We start from the raw sequence: 13,933 nt of genomic DNA, 5'->3' as shown, positions 1-13,933 counted from the left end.
TCTTAGCGCTCAAAAGTCAGACCTCCCTTTGGCTAAACTCTGCCTAAGCTACCCGCTACTTATGAGGCCAGAACCAGCATTAGCCTGCTCCTTACCCCAGGTCCCCACCTGGCAGTAGGTCACAATGCTCCAGCCGCCCAACCCACCAGAATGGCTGACTGAAGTGGGAGGGGGTGAGGAGGGTTTGGTGGGTGGGTGCGTGGGGAGGGGGAGATTTCTAAGGAGCCCAGCTCCCCACTGCCTGAGCTCACCCTTGAGTGTCTGCCAGGGCCCCACCCCCTCCCATGGTCCTCCCCCCAATACTCCTTCCCAGCCCTAGTCCTTCGTGTAACCTCCACCTCCCTCCATGACCCGCCTCTGCTTACCCAGGCCCGAAGCCCTTGCTTATCCTGTCCCAGTCCCTTCCAGGGGCGTGGGTGTGGGGAGGGATCGGGTAGCCCAGTGGGTCCATGTGTGTCCCCCTGGGGCCCTAGCCAGGCCCAGGTCCTGGACAGTGTCCTAGGGCTGGGGGCACTGGGGCTGACAGTTCGGGCAGTCTTTTCCACAGCTGGCTCAGCCTCGCTGCTGCTGCTACTGGTCAGCTTACTGGCCTTCGACCTGCTCCACTGGTAAGTGGACAGCAGCCTGGAAGGTTGGACAGGTGAGCAAGGGGTCAACCTCCCAAAGCCCAGCTGCCACCCTTTCTCTCCACAGGCCTGCAGGTCCCACCTGGCCACAGCACACACATCTCACAGGGGGCCAGAGTCAGGGGGCCGGCGAGGGTCCAGGGCAGCAGGAGGCTCCACTCCTGCCCACAGTGGCAGCCACAGGATGACTCAGCCTCCAGGAGGCTCTGCTGCTGCTGCTCCTGGGCCTGGAGCTACTTCTGGGAGCCCGCGGCATGCCCTTGGCACTGCTTGCCCTGGCTTTCTGCCTCCATCCTTGGGCCTGAATGCCCTCCGGAAATACACTGACCGTGCTGTTTCCTCAGGCCTCCTTTCCTCCACCCTGGTCTGGGAAGGTGGGAGGATACTCCTTTATCCCCCAGCCTGCACCTACATTGGGGGACCTCTGAGGTCTCCCCACAATGTGGACAGTAGATACCTAGGTCTGAGTCCGAGGGCATCAGTAAAAAGTGAGATAAGGGACAGGGAGCCCAGTGCAGGGAATGGAGCCATCTCAGAACCTCTAGGTTAGGGGTCACTATTCTGGCCTCCACTGTGGTTCTGGAGAATGAGGGTCCAGAGAGAAAGAACTGCAAGAGAGTGGAGTGGGACTGGATATCGGCCAGCAGGGAAAGGAGGATCCAGAGAGGTCTTTCCACAAGAAAACATGAGAAACTACATCTGTGGGCTCACCAGGCTCCCTGCCAGCCTGGAGGGTCCATGAAAGAGGCTCAGGTAAGCCTCACATCCTGCAGTGTTTCCTCTCTTGGCTGGACCCCACCCTAGTCCAGGTCACAATGGGGCTTCTTTGGGAAGGGTGGGGACAGTGAGAGTGGGGGCTCCACTCTGGCTGGGCGCTGCAGGAAGAAACATGACCTAAGTGGCTCTGCCCAGAGGTAAGACCCATGCCCCAGCTCAAAGCCCCACCACACCCATGCTGGTACCCTCCTGACCCCTGCACCCTCACCCACCCTAAGGTGCCAGGCATCTCCAGGGCTGCTCCTGCAGCTGGCGTGGCTCTCTCCCCAGGTGCACCAGAGGTGATGCAGCAGCCGCGAGCGGAGACGCATGCCATCGGGGCTGGTGAGGGGCCACAGCGTGCAGTGCCCTGGTCGGCCTGGGTCACGCGGGAGGGCTGGGTGCGCTGGTGCGTGTGCCATGTGCCCCCAAGCTGGACACAGTGGTGGACCACATCAGGCTGGCAGCAACCGCTGCAGCGTGTGCTGTGGGGTCTGGAGGGGATCCTCTACCTGCTGCTGGTGCTGATGCTGTGCCACGCGCTCTTCACCACCGGCTCCCACCTGCTGAGCTCCTTGTGGCCCGTGGCAGCTGCAGCGTGGCTCCATCTGCTGCCGGCTGTCCTGCTGCTGGTGCTCAGTGCCCTCCCCGCCCTGCTTTTCACCGCCTCCTTCCTGCTGCTTTTCTCCACACTGCTGAGCCTCGTGGGCCTCCTCACCTCCATGTCTCACCCAAGCCATGCTCAGGACTTGGACCAATAGAAGGGCAACGCCATCCTGCTGCTTGTGTCTGTTGAGCCCTGGCCTAGGGCCTGAAGCCCAGGGGAGAGGGAGGGCAGTTGGGACCAGGGCCTTCCTGCCTCAGCAGGCCCCAGACCTTCAGGCCTTAGTTGGGACTGGTCAGGGCATGCATGATGTTGCTGGAACTGGCAGGGTAGACTGTCCTGACCTCTGGGCACCTCCCTCAAGCTGATGCTGCAGGTACTTGGGGTGCGGGGGCAGGGACTTTGAGAAGAGACATTAGGGCAGAAGGCTTAGCCAGGGGCAGAGCTTGACCAAGCCGTCAAGAGCTCCCACATGCATGTGGTGACACCACTGGGGCCCCCTTAGCAGCTGGCAGCATCTTTTTTTTGCAGCTGCTCAACTGTCTCAGCTTCAGACTCATAGAGAACGACTTGGGTACCTCTGTATTTGCCGTTCCCCCCACCAACCTCCTCTTTCCACTTCCCCAGGCTCTAGAAAGGGCCCACTGACAGAAACTTAGCTGGGAGAGGTCTAGCCAGAAGCCTCATGGGACCTCAGCCAACTCACCTTCCAGACCTTTCTGCCCAAGCATTCCCCACTCCCTAGACTTCCTACCTCCTGCCTCAGTCCACATCCCCACCTCTGGGAAATGGGCCAACCAGTGTAGTGAGGTTCCCAGAGAGCACTTACTCTTTAAGACTCCTGAGGTTTGCTATGGAAAAACAAACAAGAAGTCCCATTTCACCCACCTATGCAACGTGTGGCCTTGGCCAATTAGTTTCTTTGAGCTTTGGTATTAAGCGGGTCCTGTCATGGAGCTGTTGCGAGTCAAAGGCAATAATACCTATGTGTGAAGTACTTTGAAAAGACCAGAAAACTGCACGATATTGTATTGAACTCTAAAGAGCAGATAGCTTCTCCAGGCCTTCAGAGAAATGTTCTGTCATGGATACAACTGGGGCCCTACCATGGTAAACAGCGGATGGACGAATGTGAACAAAATGTAAAAGGTTGTATGCCATGAAATCTCAAAATATGCAGGTGTTGAACTCTTCTGATTGTGAAATGCTTGGGGCTGGGGCTTGGTGCCAGGAAAAGTCTTGCACAGCTATGTGAGTGGGGAAAGCACGGCCCACGGGTTTCTAAAACCAACCCAACAAGCTGCTTACAGCACCAGGAGGGCCTTGGAAGGTGGCATCCCTTGATGCCCAGGATGCTGGCTGTTCACACATCAGCTAACCCTCCAAATAAAACAGTGAGTGATCAGTTACTACAGGTAAGACATTTGATAGATAAGACCCACCACCTGACCCCCACCTCACTCCAGACCTCCACCTAATCCCTGACCTTCCCCAATCTAGTCTTGACCCCACTATATACATAACCCTAAAATCCCTGTTCCTAAATCCCTCAACCAAAAGGCCCCTCTCCTGCCAGCTAAATACTCAAGCCCTGGTGACCAGCCCCTAGAACCCAGGTTCATTTTTGCTAAAACCCATTCGCTGCAGAGTTTCATAACTCTGGTCATCTGGCCACTAGTCATCAACAGCAGCTCCTGAAACCCCAGACGCAGTCCTCCTTTTTTCCTTTCAGTTCTCCCTGAAATCTGACCTGGTAGCAAGGGCAAAGGCAGGACATGGAGGTGGAATAGGTTCATGGTTAGCACGGGCTCTGGTGTATTAGCTGAAGCTGGGTTTGAATCCCAGCATTGTCACTTTCCAGCTCCATGGCTTTGGTAAAAATTGCTAAGCCTTCTTGAACTTCATTTTCCTCTTGGTTAAAACAAAGGCAAGAACACCTGTCTTGGGGCCCCTGTGGGGCACTTGGTATGTGAGGCAAAGTTTCTGGACTGACTCCTCACACCACAAACTGTAGCTATGCTGTTACCATCCCATTTTAGAGATGAGAAGTCAGGCACAGGATAGCTACTTGCCAATGGCAAGGCCAGGTTGTTTGAGTCCTAGTCCAGCCTAACAGGCTACTAAAGGGAAAGCAATGGAGGAGATATAACCTAACTGAAGACCCCAGGGCTTCTCAATGCCTGTTCTTTAAGCTCCTGTCAGAGATGAAGCCAGGATGCCAATCTTGGGCCCATCATTGACTTGGCCGTGCATTGCTAGCCAGGGACATCACTCCAGAGCCTTGGGGCCACTCTGATTGAGAGAGGAGGTTTCGGCCCAGACCAGACACGCTGGGGGGCAGGATTTTGGCAGGAGCAAGGAGAAGGCCTTCTTCCCTTCCCCACATAAATATATATCTTCTACCCTCCTGCGTTGCTGGTGTGGGGTAGGGTGGCACAGCCAGACTGGAGAGCAGATAGGCAATACTTATCAAATTAGATCAACACATACCCTGTGACCCAGCAACCCAAAATGAATTCTCACAGAGGCCCATAATGGCCTTGTTCCTCAAAGTGTGGTCCCAGGGCTAGCAGTATAGGCATCACCTGTAAACTGGCTACAAATGTAGAGGCTCAGGCCTCGCCCCAGGTGTGATGAATCAGAACCTGCATTTTAACAAGACTCCCAAGGGATAACTTTGCACACTGTGAGAAGCACTGCAGGTGAGGGGATATGTTGAGGGGATACGTCTGAGAATGATGATTGCACTCACTGGTGGTGGCAGGAAATGGAAAATGTGAAACATGGTGGATGAGCACTGTGGAGAGGAGGCAGCAGTTAGAAAGGGTGGAAGCTATATGGATTGATCTTGAAATCCTAGCGTTGAGTGAAAAGAAGCTGAATGAAAAATAATGCAATTTTTTTCACACAAACTTAAAATGCATGCCAACAAAACCAGACACTTTCTTCTTCTTCTTCTTCTTTTTTTTTCTTGATAAGAACAAAAAATAGAATGGAATGGCGAACTCTAGAGCCAGCCAAATGGGATGGATGGAGTACACAGATAAAAGGAAATAAAGTGAGGGACCTTGCAGAGAGGGAAGAAAAACATAACTCCTGAAATTACTTTAAATGTAGACAAAGTCATCCATTTAGACTTAAAACGCTTAATAATGCAAGTCTGGGGAGAATGAACATGCTAGAATGAAGTTCTAAGCCCTTCCGTTTGGGCCAAGAAGGGAAAGCTGTCCCACTGGCCTCAGTGACCTGGGAGGTTGGGTGAGTTTTCTTTGCTGGCCCTACCCCATCCAACCCCGCAGCGGGCTCAGATGGGGTGGGGTTCCAGTAACGCTTGTGGCCTGGCCAGAAAAATAATCAGATCAGGCGGAGCATAAAGAACCGGAGTGGAGGAGGTGTCAGCCGCGAGGGGCCTTGCATGTGAGAAAGCAGAGAGAGGATCCACAGCGGCATACACGCACCCTGGGGGAGCGCCTAGGAGCAGGAGCGCCCGGTAGGACTTTCCTCTGCCCCAAGGACCGGGGAGCAATGAGTAGGAGCGGCCAGGATGCGGGAGGGTCAGAGAGGGCGGTGTCAAGGGGGATCATAAGGCTGGGGGCTCCACTTGAGCTAGAGTTGTCAGTGGCCACCCTAGAGGGAAGAAGAGGGGTCTCTGGAAGCAGGCGGTGCGGTGCCCAGGGAACCGCTCAGGACCAGCTACGGGGAGCCGGGAGGGGGCGCTCTCACCCAGACGCTTCTGTGCCGGGGAAAGGGGGCGGCCCCGCCCCCGCTAGCGGGTGAGGGGAGCAGCACTGCTCGCCGAGAGTCCGTGGTCACAGAGAAGGAGGGGGCCGACTGGATCCTTGGGGGAGGAGGAGGAGGAGAAGACCTGCGCTGCGCGGGGAGGTTGCCCCAGGAGCGACCTCTAGGCTCAGGTGCGCGGGAGAGGGGTCAGGGCGACGGCTGGAGAGCGCCGAGCTCGCGCGTTGACCGTGGAGGCACAGCTGGGTGGGCATGGGCCTTATGTTGGGAAGGAAATCCCTAGCCTTGCCAGGGATCAGAGGGCTGTGGGCACTCACATAGGGTAAGTGCTAGCCACCCCCGTAAATCAACACCTCCCCCCACCTCCACTCCACCCCCGGAATCGCAGCCCCTTGACTCGGTGCATGGCTTGCTCCCCTAGCGGAGACCTCCAGCTCTGGCTACGAAGAGTCGGGCTTGGCTGGGTGCGGGAAGGAAATGAGGAGGGGGAGAGGTATCTCCCGGGCCGGGCCGGCAGTGGCGGAGAGGGTAGATCTTGGGGCCAGGAAGGAGCATCTCCGGCCCACTGGCGGCTTCATTGACTCCTCAAAATCTCCTTAACCCAAAACTCTAGCCTGAGTTCCCCAGCCTGAAACCCAGAGGCATCGAGGGCAGAGCTCATGAGAATCCAGGAGAAGGAAGGGCCCAATCTAGCTGGCTTCACTGTCTCCGACTGCTGTCCCAACCCTAGTCTATTATTCCGGGGGTAAAGACCTGTCTTTTGTAAGGTTCTGTCAGGATCTGGATGCAACCAACTTTGGACAAGTTATTTTCTGCTGAGCAAACATTTCTATTACCTTTCAAATATTTTCCATCTTCAAAATAAAAGAACTTAGGAGCTGTAGCTTTTATCATATTTTCTGGCCTGTGTCTTCAAATGTCTAAAACCAAAAAAGTTTTTAAAATCGATATGTGATACTGTATACTTGCAAAATATTTGTAACATATATGTAAGTTGTGAAGCCCTCTAAACCCAAGGATACCACATCCATCTAAAAGCCAGATGTTATGAGAATAGGTCCTCTTCCTTTGTGTTCATCTTCTGCCTATACAAGCTGGAATTCCCAGACAATGGTATATGGAATTGCTGTTCACAGGTAACTTTGACTTGATCCTGATTTTAAAAGAACTGCTTTTAAGTTTCCACCATTAAGAATTACTGTGGAGTTTTGATAGTTAACTTTTATCCAGTCAAGGAAATTCCTTTCTACTCCTAGTTTGCTAGTAGCAGTTTTGATCATGAGTGGATGTTGAATGTTAAAAAAAATTTTTTTTTCTTCATCTACTAAAAGGACTACTTATTCTGCTTTATGCTGCTTATATGGTGAATTAAATTTTTAGGTGTCTTTTTAATGTTAAACCACTCCTGGATATCCTGATTCTTTTTTTTTTTTTTTTTTGGCCAAACTGCACGACTTGTGGGATCTCAGCTCCTGACCAGGGATTGAACCAGGCCATGGCAGTGAATCCTAACCAGTAGGCCACCAGGGAACTCCACTGGTTCCCTTTTAATTGACATATAATACATACATTTTACATATGAATAAAATGCACAAATATCGAGGGTATGGCTCAATTAAAAAAATTTTTTTGCCCTCACTGCACGGCATGCAGGCTGACCTGGGATTGAACTCATACCCCTGCATTGGAAGGGCAGAGTCTTAATCACTGGACTGCCAGGGAGGTCTCTGGCTCAATAAACTTTAACATATTTGTGTGTCTTTGTGTGGCCATGTAACTACCAGCCAGATAGAACTTTTCCATCACCCCAGGTAGTTCCATCATGCCCTTTCCCAATCAATACCTCCCCCAAAAGGTAACCACAATTCTGATTTCTATCACCATAGATTAGCCTATTCTTGAAATCATGCAGAATAAAATCATATAAAATGTATTCTAGTTTCTGGCTTCTTTCAACATTATATCTGTGAGATTTATCCATGTCGTTGCATCTATCAGCATTTGTTTTCCTTTATTACTATCCCATTGTATGGGACGAATATCCACTCTCCTTTTCTTAAAAAAATTATTTGTTTTTGGCTGCATTGGGTCCTCGTTGCTGTGCGCGGGCTTTCTCTAGTCGCGGCGAGCAGGGGCTACTCTTCACTGCAGGCTTCTCATTGCGGTGGCTTCCCCCCGGCTGCGGAGCTCAGGCTCAAGGCACGCAGGCTTCACCAGCTGTGGCACACAGGCTCCGCAGTTGTGGCTCACAGGCTCCAGAGCGCAGGCTCAGCAGCTGTGGCACATGGGCCTAGTTGCTCCGTGGCATGTGGGATCCTCCCAGACCAGGGCTCAAACCAGTGTCCCCTGCATTGGCAGGCAGATTCCTAACCACTACGCCACCAGGGACGCCCCCACTCTCCTGTTGATGGACATTTGGCTTGTTTCCAAGTTTTGGCTACTATGAAAAAAACTTCTATGAATATTCTTGCACAGGTCTTTTGGTAAATCTGTCTAGATGTACTCATTTCTCTTGAAGTGAAATTGCTGAATCACAGAGTACATAAATGTTCAACTTTAGTAAATGCTGCCCAAGAATTTCCAAACTGATTTGTACCAAGCAGTGGTTCCACTGCGTTTTTCAGCCTATCCACCTAATTCACTGTTTGGAGTTTCTGCTCCTTCCTGGTCATCAGATATGGTATTTACATTTGTTTCTCATTTTCACTTTCGCTTGGGTGATTTCTGAGAGGAGGAGGGTTCTAATCAGTCTCCCACATGGGCTCGGGAGCTTTTTGTTTAGTTCCAACCACTTAATTAGTGTCTACCATGTGCCAAGAAATTGTGCAAGGTATGTATCTTGTATCTCCAGGAGCAGATGAGTGTTGAACATACACATGAATGTGTGAGACTGGTATAGGTGAGATCTAGCCAGATTCCAAACTGCATATAAAATATTGACAATTTCAACTCAGCCCTTGATATTTCCCAATCCCAAAGAGCTGCTGACAACAAAGAACCCCTCCAGGGTCTTTGTTAAGTACACGTGTGTTCTGGTGAGGGTGTAAACAAGTGTGTGAGACAGTAGGAAGGATGCATTCAATGATTTCTAAACAGCGTGGGTTAAAAGGTCCAAGGTCGCAGAGAGCCCAGAGGCAGCCTCCCCAACTTTTAAGATCATGGCTGGGAGACCTACTCCCTTACACAAAAAGATGCTACTCTGTTCTTCCATGCCTTTATTGGTGACAGCAATGGACAACAACAATGCCAGGCATAGCAAGATACCCTGGCCCAGCACCTGGGGTGGGAAGCAGGCACTGCAGGGCCACTGGCACATTCAGCTCCAGCATAAGATCCACTCTACCCAGGCCATGTCCCCGAATGGGGAGGAGGCCATTTGTCCAGTTTGTATGTATGGATCAGCCTGTCTGAGTGTCTGGGACGCTGCCTGCAGGGTGCCCCTGTCCTTGGCACGTGGTAGGGGCTGGTGTGAATACAGCGTGGCATCCCCCGGTGGATGGCCAGGCCCCGGTGCTGACCATGGGGGATAGGGCTGGAGACTGGAGGAGGCAGGGGGCCAGGCACAAAGTTCACTGCGGGGCTACATCCTACAAAAGAACCAGCCATTATCAGAATGGGCTTCTGGCCAGGGTGAGCCCAGCTCTGCCTTCAGGCAGTTCTGGTCCTCCAGGGTGAGTTTCTCTGGGCTTCAATTTCCCCATTTGCAAAATGGCAATACTACTTCCCCTACTTCCAAGTCAGGAAATTGTGACAATCAATGAGCTAATTAATGAGTCTACGGATGCTGCTCCAGACTCAGCTGTGACTGAACCCAAGCCTGGGGGGCACAAGGGCTACCCAACTCCTCTCAGCCCACCTGGACACAGGAGGCTAGGATGGGGGAGGTTCAAGGGGATGCTGGGAAAGGTGTGCTGGGAGGTTGTAGAGGCACCTACCTAAGTGGGGTGGCATCGAGCAGTCTTCTGTTGGATTAAAGTTGAAGAATTCATGGGGTGGGAAGGGCTGGCCTGGGAAAAAAGGGGGATCCTGGGGCAGGAGTGGAAACAGAGGAGGTGGGGAGGGCTGAGGAAGAGGGTAGGGAAAATGCATGGGAAGGGGTAAAGGAGAGGGTGGGGGCAAGGCCAGCTGCTCCCTGAAGGCTGGGGTCTGCCCCTGGCTCCCCTGGAAGAGATGATCCGGCTCTGGCCAGTCCTCAATCCATGGGTCTAGGAATGGGATGGTTGTTTTAGGTAGGCCTGGGGAGCCAGGCCGCCCTGAACTGTGGCTGTCCACACTTCTAAACCTCTACTCCCTCCTCTTGGAGAACACAGCACCCTCTACTTCCTACACAGGTTTCCTCATCCCCTCTCATTTCAGGCCAAGCCCAAGCTGCACTCTTTCTTCCCTGCCTGTCTCAATAGTCAGTGGATTTGCCTTTGTTCTGACCTCATGCTCCCCTCCAGTCTCCTCCCTCTGTTGCCCAGCTCCTGTATCTTTAGCTTTTTCCTCTCCCAGCTCCTTGCCACAGACCAATAAATAAGCTTAGTAAACCTTCTCTCTTAAAAACAAAGATCCTGTCACTTCCTTCTCCCAGTAGGCCCTTGTTCCTTTCATATTTCCTCCCACAAAGAGTATTTTGCCCAGGTGCCATTCTCTCCATCAACTGCTCACTACCTCTTTTAACCCTACTCCACTCCTTCAACACTTATCCTATGAAATGTAACCACTTCCTCGCTTCCTGACAAGTCACGTGGCCAAGAGCCTCTGTCCTCCCTGAAAGTGACTCTACCCTTGTCTCCTTTTGTTTCTTCCATCAGCCCCTCTTCCCTTCCAACTCCAAAACATGGCTATTGTTTTGCTCTTTCCGTCTGTTCACATTCATGCCCTCAGCTGCCATCTCCCTGCTGGGCATCACTGACTCCAAATCTACTCAACATCTTCACAGTACCTCAAAGAGATCTGCCCTAACCAAACTCACCAACTCATCCTCCCACCCAACTCTTCCCTTTGATGTTCCTATTTCTGTGGCTCCAAACTGGATTCAGAAGACCTGAGCCACGATAAACTAGCCTTACAACTTTTAGAGCAACCCTTCATTTGTTGGGGATCAGTTCTCCAACTGATTTAGATGAGATTTAGTTCTCACCTAAAAAAACAAAGAAATTGGACTATTATATAATCAAGATCCTAATTCACTTCCCTGATGCTCCAACTCCAGGCTAAAAGTGACATTCTTGACCTCTCTATGCCCTCACATCCCTTAATGCTACTACAGCCTTCTAACATGATTCGTGTCTCCAATTCAATAAACACTATCCTGTAGGTAGTATGTACACAGCAATTGTCCTAGACAAGTGGCTTAAAGGGATGAGTTGTCAACAAGTGAGGCAGGAACCTTAGCCTTGGAGGACACGATCCAGGGCAGAAGCAGACATGGAACAATCACCCACGATGTTCCCTTTATAAGCAGGCAGGAACTGAGGGGGTGACAGCACCAGCCAAGGGGCTTCGTTGTTTCTGCCACACTGTCTGGATTACCTTTCCTCTGTTTCTGCCTTTCCACCCCCAACATCTACTCCTGTCTAAAAGTATTCCCATTCCTTTTCCGTTTATCTGTAGCATAAGGGTCTCTGACATGCTGCCTTATGTGCTCAATGCTCACTCACATACACATGGGTGACCACACGGCTAGACCATACAGAAACCCAGGGGAAGGAAGGAGCACTCAGGATCCACAACGGTCCTTCAAGGGGCCTCTACTCCCCTTGAGGATCTCTGTCCTGTTGTTTATGAGCCCTATGCTTTGAGGGCCCTCTTTGCATCACTACCGTCCCCACTTGTGGTAGGGCTCACCATGGGGATAGTCACGCTTTGGCAGCTCCACACCCCAGGCATCAGCCACGTGGGTCAGAAGCAAGTGTGAGAGGTGGCGGTGGGCATGCTGGTCCCAGTGGACACCGTCCCGGTGACGGTGCTGTACTGCATGCCGGAAATGAAAGTGGAGATCCAAGACATCGAAGCAGTGGTCCCCAGCCAGTGTAGCGCTGTAGAAGTTCCCTTCAACCACATCCCGCCGCAGAGAGCCTGCCAGGGGCTGGAGCTGAGTGATAAAGTGCAGCATCTAAGAGCCACAGAATGAAGCAGGTTTGGAAGGGAGGGTCCTCTATCTACCAGTCAGCTGCCCCGTCCTCTATCCTAAGGGGCTCTGGTCACTTGCCTCAGGCAGAAGGAAACCCCCAGTGACACGCTCTCCTAGGGGCATTGCCATGTTCCACACCAGCAGGCAGGAGTCTGGCAACACCTGGTCCATGCGCATGAACACCCGCTCCAGGTTCTCTCGGTAGCTCTCCATCGAGCAGCGGCCATACCTGTTGGGTAGCACAAAGGGTGGGCAAGAGCACAGGGGTGGGTGGCCTCTGAGCCATACCTCCACCCCTGGTTTCCCTCTCCCCCTGCCCCAACCTGGAGAGATCCCAGAGGCAGGAGTTGATGATCACCAGGTCCGGGGCAGGCCCATATGTCAGCTCCTCCAGGATTCCCTCGAGGTACTCGGAGTAAACGCGGGTGAGGAAGTAGAAGCGTACAAGGTGGTGGCCAGAACCCGAGCAGAACTGGCGGACCTCTCGGTACTGTGTCCCGTTGTGCAGCTCACCCAGCTGACCCCCAGCCATCAGCTGGTCCTGTTCAAAGCTCAGCTCCCCCTGCCCACCCCCCGACCCAGCTGGTCAGACCCATGCCAGGGAGGAGGACCCTACCAGGCCAGAGTCTGTGCCCACCCACCACTGGCATGGCCACCAAGCTTCCCTCACCTTGGCTTTCAGCTGGGCGGCTGTGAGCAGTGAGTCTTTCTGGAGCAGAAGCACCAGGTCTTTGTACACAGCCCGCTGGACTGCAGGGAGACAGAGATCCTGCGGCTGAGGCAGGCTGCACTCCACCCCAGCTCCTTCCAAATCCAGGCCTCCCATCTTCCCAGGGCTGGGGCTGCCCAACACCACCTTTGTGGAGTGTTGACTTAGAGACAGAAGAGAAGGTGAGGTTACAAAGTCCTGGCACTACCTCTGTTCCTTCTAGCTGTACATCACTTCTCAACTCCGTATATAGTGACCCAAGATCACCTGGCAGAAATAAGTCAGCCAAGTCACCCAAGAGACAGACAGCACAATCCACTGCTTCCATGAGGGACATTGTGGGGGACTGTCAGGAAGAAAAATGCTGAGCAAGGATGGGGTGAAAAGCTTGACAGGCTACATCTGTCAGGACACCTGTGTAAGGCGTTAGGGAAATAAAAAGAGAAAACCTACTGGACTGTTCCAGACTAGGTATCAGGAAGGAGATTTGAGATGGAGGCAGAGGGTTCAGATGCAGAAAACAGGCTGCAGGTGTGGGACCGGGAAGTGTGATTCTAGAAGGGCACTCACTTGAGTCCCCCAAGATAACCACGAACTTGTTGTGTAGCAGCTGCTGGACTTCAGAGGCCTGGAATTGGACCATGGTGCTTCCCAGCGGGCGGCGCGCTTCCTCGTTCTCCAGACAGAAGACCATGCCGCCGCCAACAACGACGGGCTGCAGGGTGGAGACTCAGGACAGGTTGGCTCCAGGGCCCACACGGAATAAACGAGACCAGCGGCGGCCCCTTCAGGGCTGCTCTGGGCTACAGGGACCAGGTGGCGTTAGCAGAGTGGGGCCCATGGTGGCGCCGGTCTCCATTACACTTGGCACATGAGGCAGGAGGTCGCCAGGCCCGCAGGGCTCCAGGACACCGAGGCGCTTCCCGCGCGGTGCAGCCCTGCGCCCCGCCACGTGCCCGCCGCCGCCCCGCGCATGCGCGCGCTCGCTCGCGCCAATTACCGAGTCCCGGGGCGCCGCGCCGTTCACCCGCGACCCGGGCAGGCCCGCACACCGCGCGCCACTCCCGCAGCGGGGTCCGGGCCTGGCCTCATGTTCCCGCGCCCGAAGAGGCCGGTCGCTTCAGCACAGCCTCTGCCCAGCAGAGCCCGTGCGTCCCGGTTAGCGGTCGGTCCGCAGCCCGACGCCCAGCACTCTCCATGCGTGAGTCGCGGAGGCCCGACAGCGCCTGGGCCCTCCCCGCCCCGGGCTGCGACACTCACAACTCCCACTTCCGGTCACCCATGTCCTGCTCTGCCCGACCCCCCAACGCCCGAGGGGACAGGAAGGCAGCAGGGGTGGCCGCCGTGGGGAGTAGGAGCCAGGGCCGGGCCCACCCGGGCGT

At 53.7% G+C, this 13,933-nt stretch overlaps 3 protein-coding genes across 6 annotated transcripts; 2 read left to right on the top strand and 1 right to left on the bottom strand.

Annotated features, from left to right (window-relative positions):
• Nucleotides 1-249: 249 nt before the first annotated feature.
• Nucleotides 250-931, top strand: C15H20orf141 (chromosome 15 C20orf141 homolog). The gene is given in 3 exon segments (XM_033840428.2): nt 250-416; nt 419-608; nt 694-931. Coding segments are annotated over 3 exon segments (498 nt in total). The 5' UTR covers nt 250-346.
• A 327-nt stretch (nt 932-1,258) lies between these two features.
• Nucleotides 1,259-7,651, top strand: TMEM239 (transmembrane protein 239). Of its 2 annotated transcripts, none has more exons than XM_073792793.1 (2): nt 1,259-1,379; nt 1,674-7,651. In XM_073792793.1, exon 2 carries the CDS (start codon nt 1,688-1,690, stop codon nt 2,141-2,143), a length of 456 nt encoding a protein of 151 aa, XP_073648894.1. In that variant the 5' UTR covers nt 1,259-1,379; nt 1,674-1,687; the 3' UTR covers nt 2,144-7,651. The 2 variants fall into 2 exon arrangements, with proteins under 2 accessions (XP_073648894.1, XP_073648893.1); XM_073792792.1 differs by lacking the exon at nt 1,259-1,379 and adding an exon at nt 1,388-1,540.
• A 1,273-nt stretch (nt 7,652-8,924) lies between these two features.
• Nucleotides 8,925-13,692, bottom strand: PCED1A (PC-esterase domain containing 1A). 3 transcript variants are annotated; one of them, XM_019950851.3, is made up of 8 exons: nt 13,552-13,692; nt 13,122-13,266; nt 12,513-12,592; nt 12,166-12,404; nt 11,921-12,071; nt 11,557-11,824; nt 9,660-9,929; nt 8,925-9,311 (listed from the first exon to the last, which is right to left on the bottom strand). In XM_019950851.3, exons 2-8 carry the CDS (start codon nt 13,243-13,245, stop codon nt 9,064-9,066), a joined length of 1,380 nt encoding a protein of 459 aa, XP_019806410.1. In that variant the 5' UTR covers nt 13,246-13,266; nt 13,552-13,692; the 3' UTR covers nt 8,925-9,063. The 3 variants fall into 3 exon arrangements, with proteins under 3 accessions (XP_019806410.1, XP_019806411.1, XP_004317398.1); XM_019950852.3 differs by lacking the exon at nt 13,552-13,692 and having other exon boundaries at nt 9,660-9,731; nt 13,122-13,256; XM_004317350.4 differs by lacking the exon at nt 13,552-13,692 and having other exon boundaries at nt 11,557-11,803; nt 13,122-13,256.
• Nucleotides 13,693-13,933: the final 241 nt, after the last annotated feature.

This window comes from Tursiops truncatus, chromosome 15, assembly GCF_011762595.2.
Source record: "Tursiops truncatus isolate mTurTru1 chromosome 15, mTurTru1.mat.Y, whole genome shotgun sequence".
NCBI lineage: Eukaryota > Metazoa > Chordata > Mammalia > Artiodactyla > Delphinidae > Tursiops > Tursiops truncatus.
Note: the sequence above shows the minus strand (reverse complement) of the source record. Positions and strands in the feature narration are given on the sequence as shown.

Excerpts from the sequence above, each read along its gene's own strand:
- PCED1A (XM_019950851.3), bottom strand. The coding sequence starts at position 13,245 with ATGGTCTTCTGTCTGGAGAACGAGGAAGCGCGCCGCCCGCTGGGAAGC. Across the intron at positions 12,593-13,121 it reads GGTTATCTTGGGGGACTCAA|TCCAGCGGGCTGTGTACAAA; the intron begins GTGAGTGCCCTT and ends GTCTCCCTGCAG. Across the intron at positions 12,072-12,165 it reads TGCCTCTGGGATCTCTCCAG|GTATGGCCGCTGCTCGATGG; the intron begins GTTGGGGCAGGG and ends GCTACCCAACAG.
- TMEM239 (XM_073792793.1), top strand. The coding sequence starts at position 1,688 with ATGCAGCAGCCGCGAGCGGAGACGCATGCCATCGGGGCTGGTGAGGGG.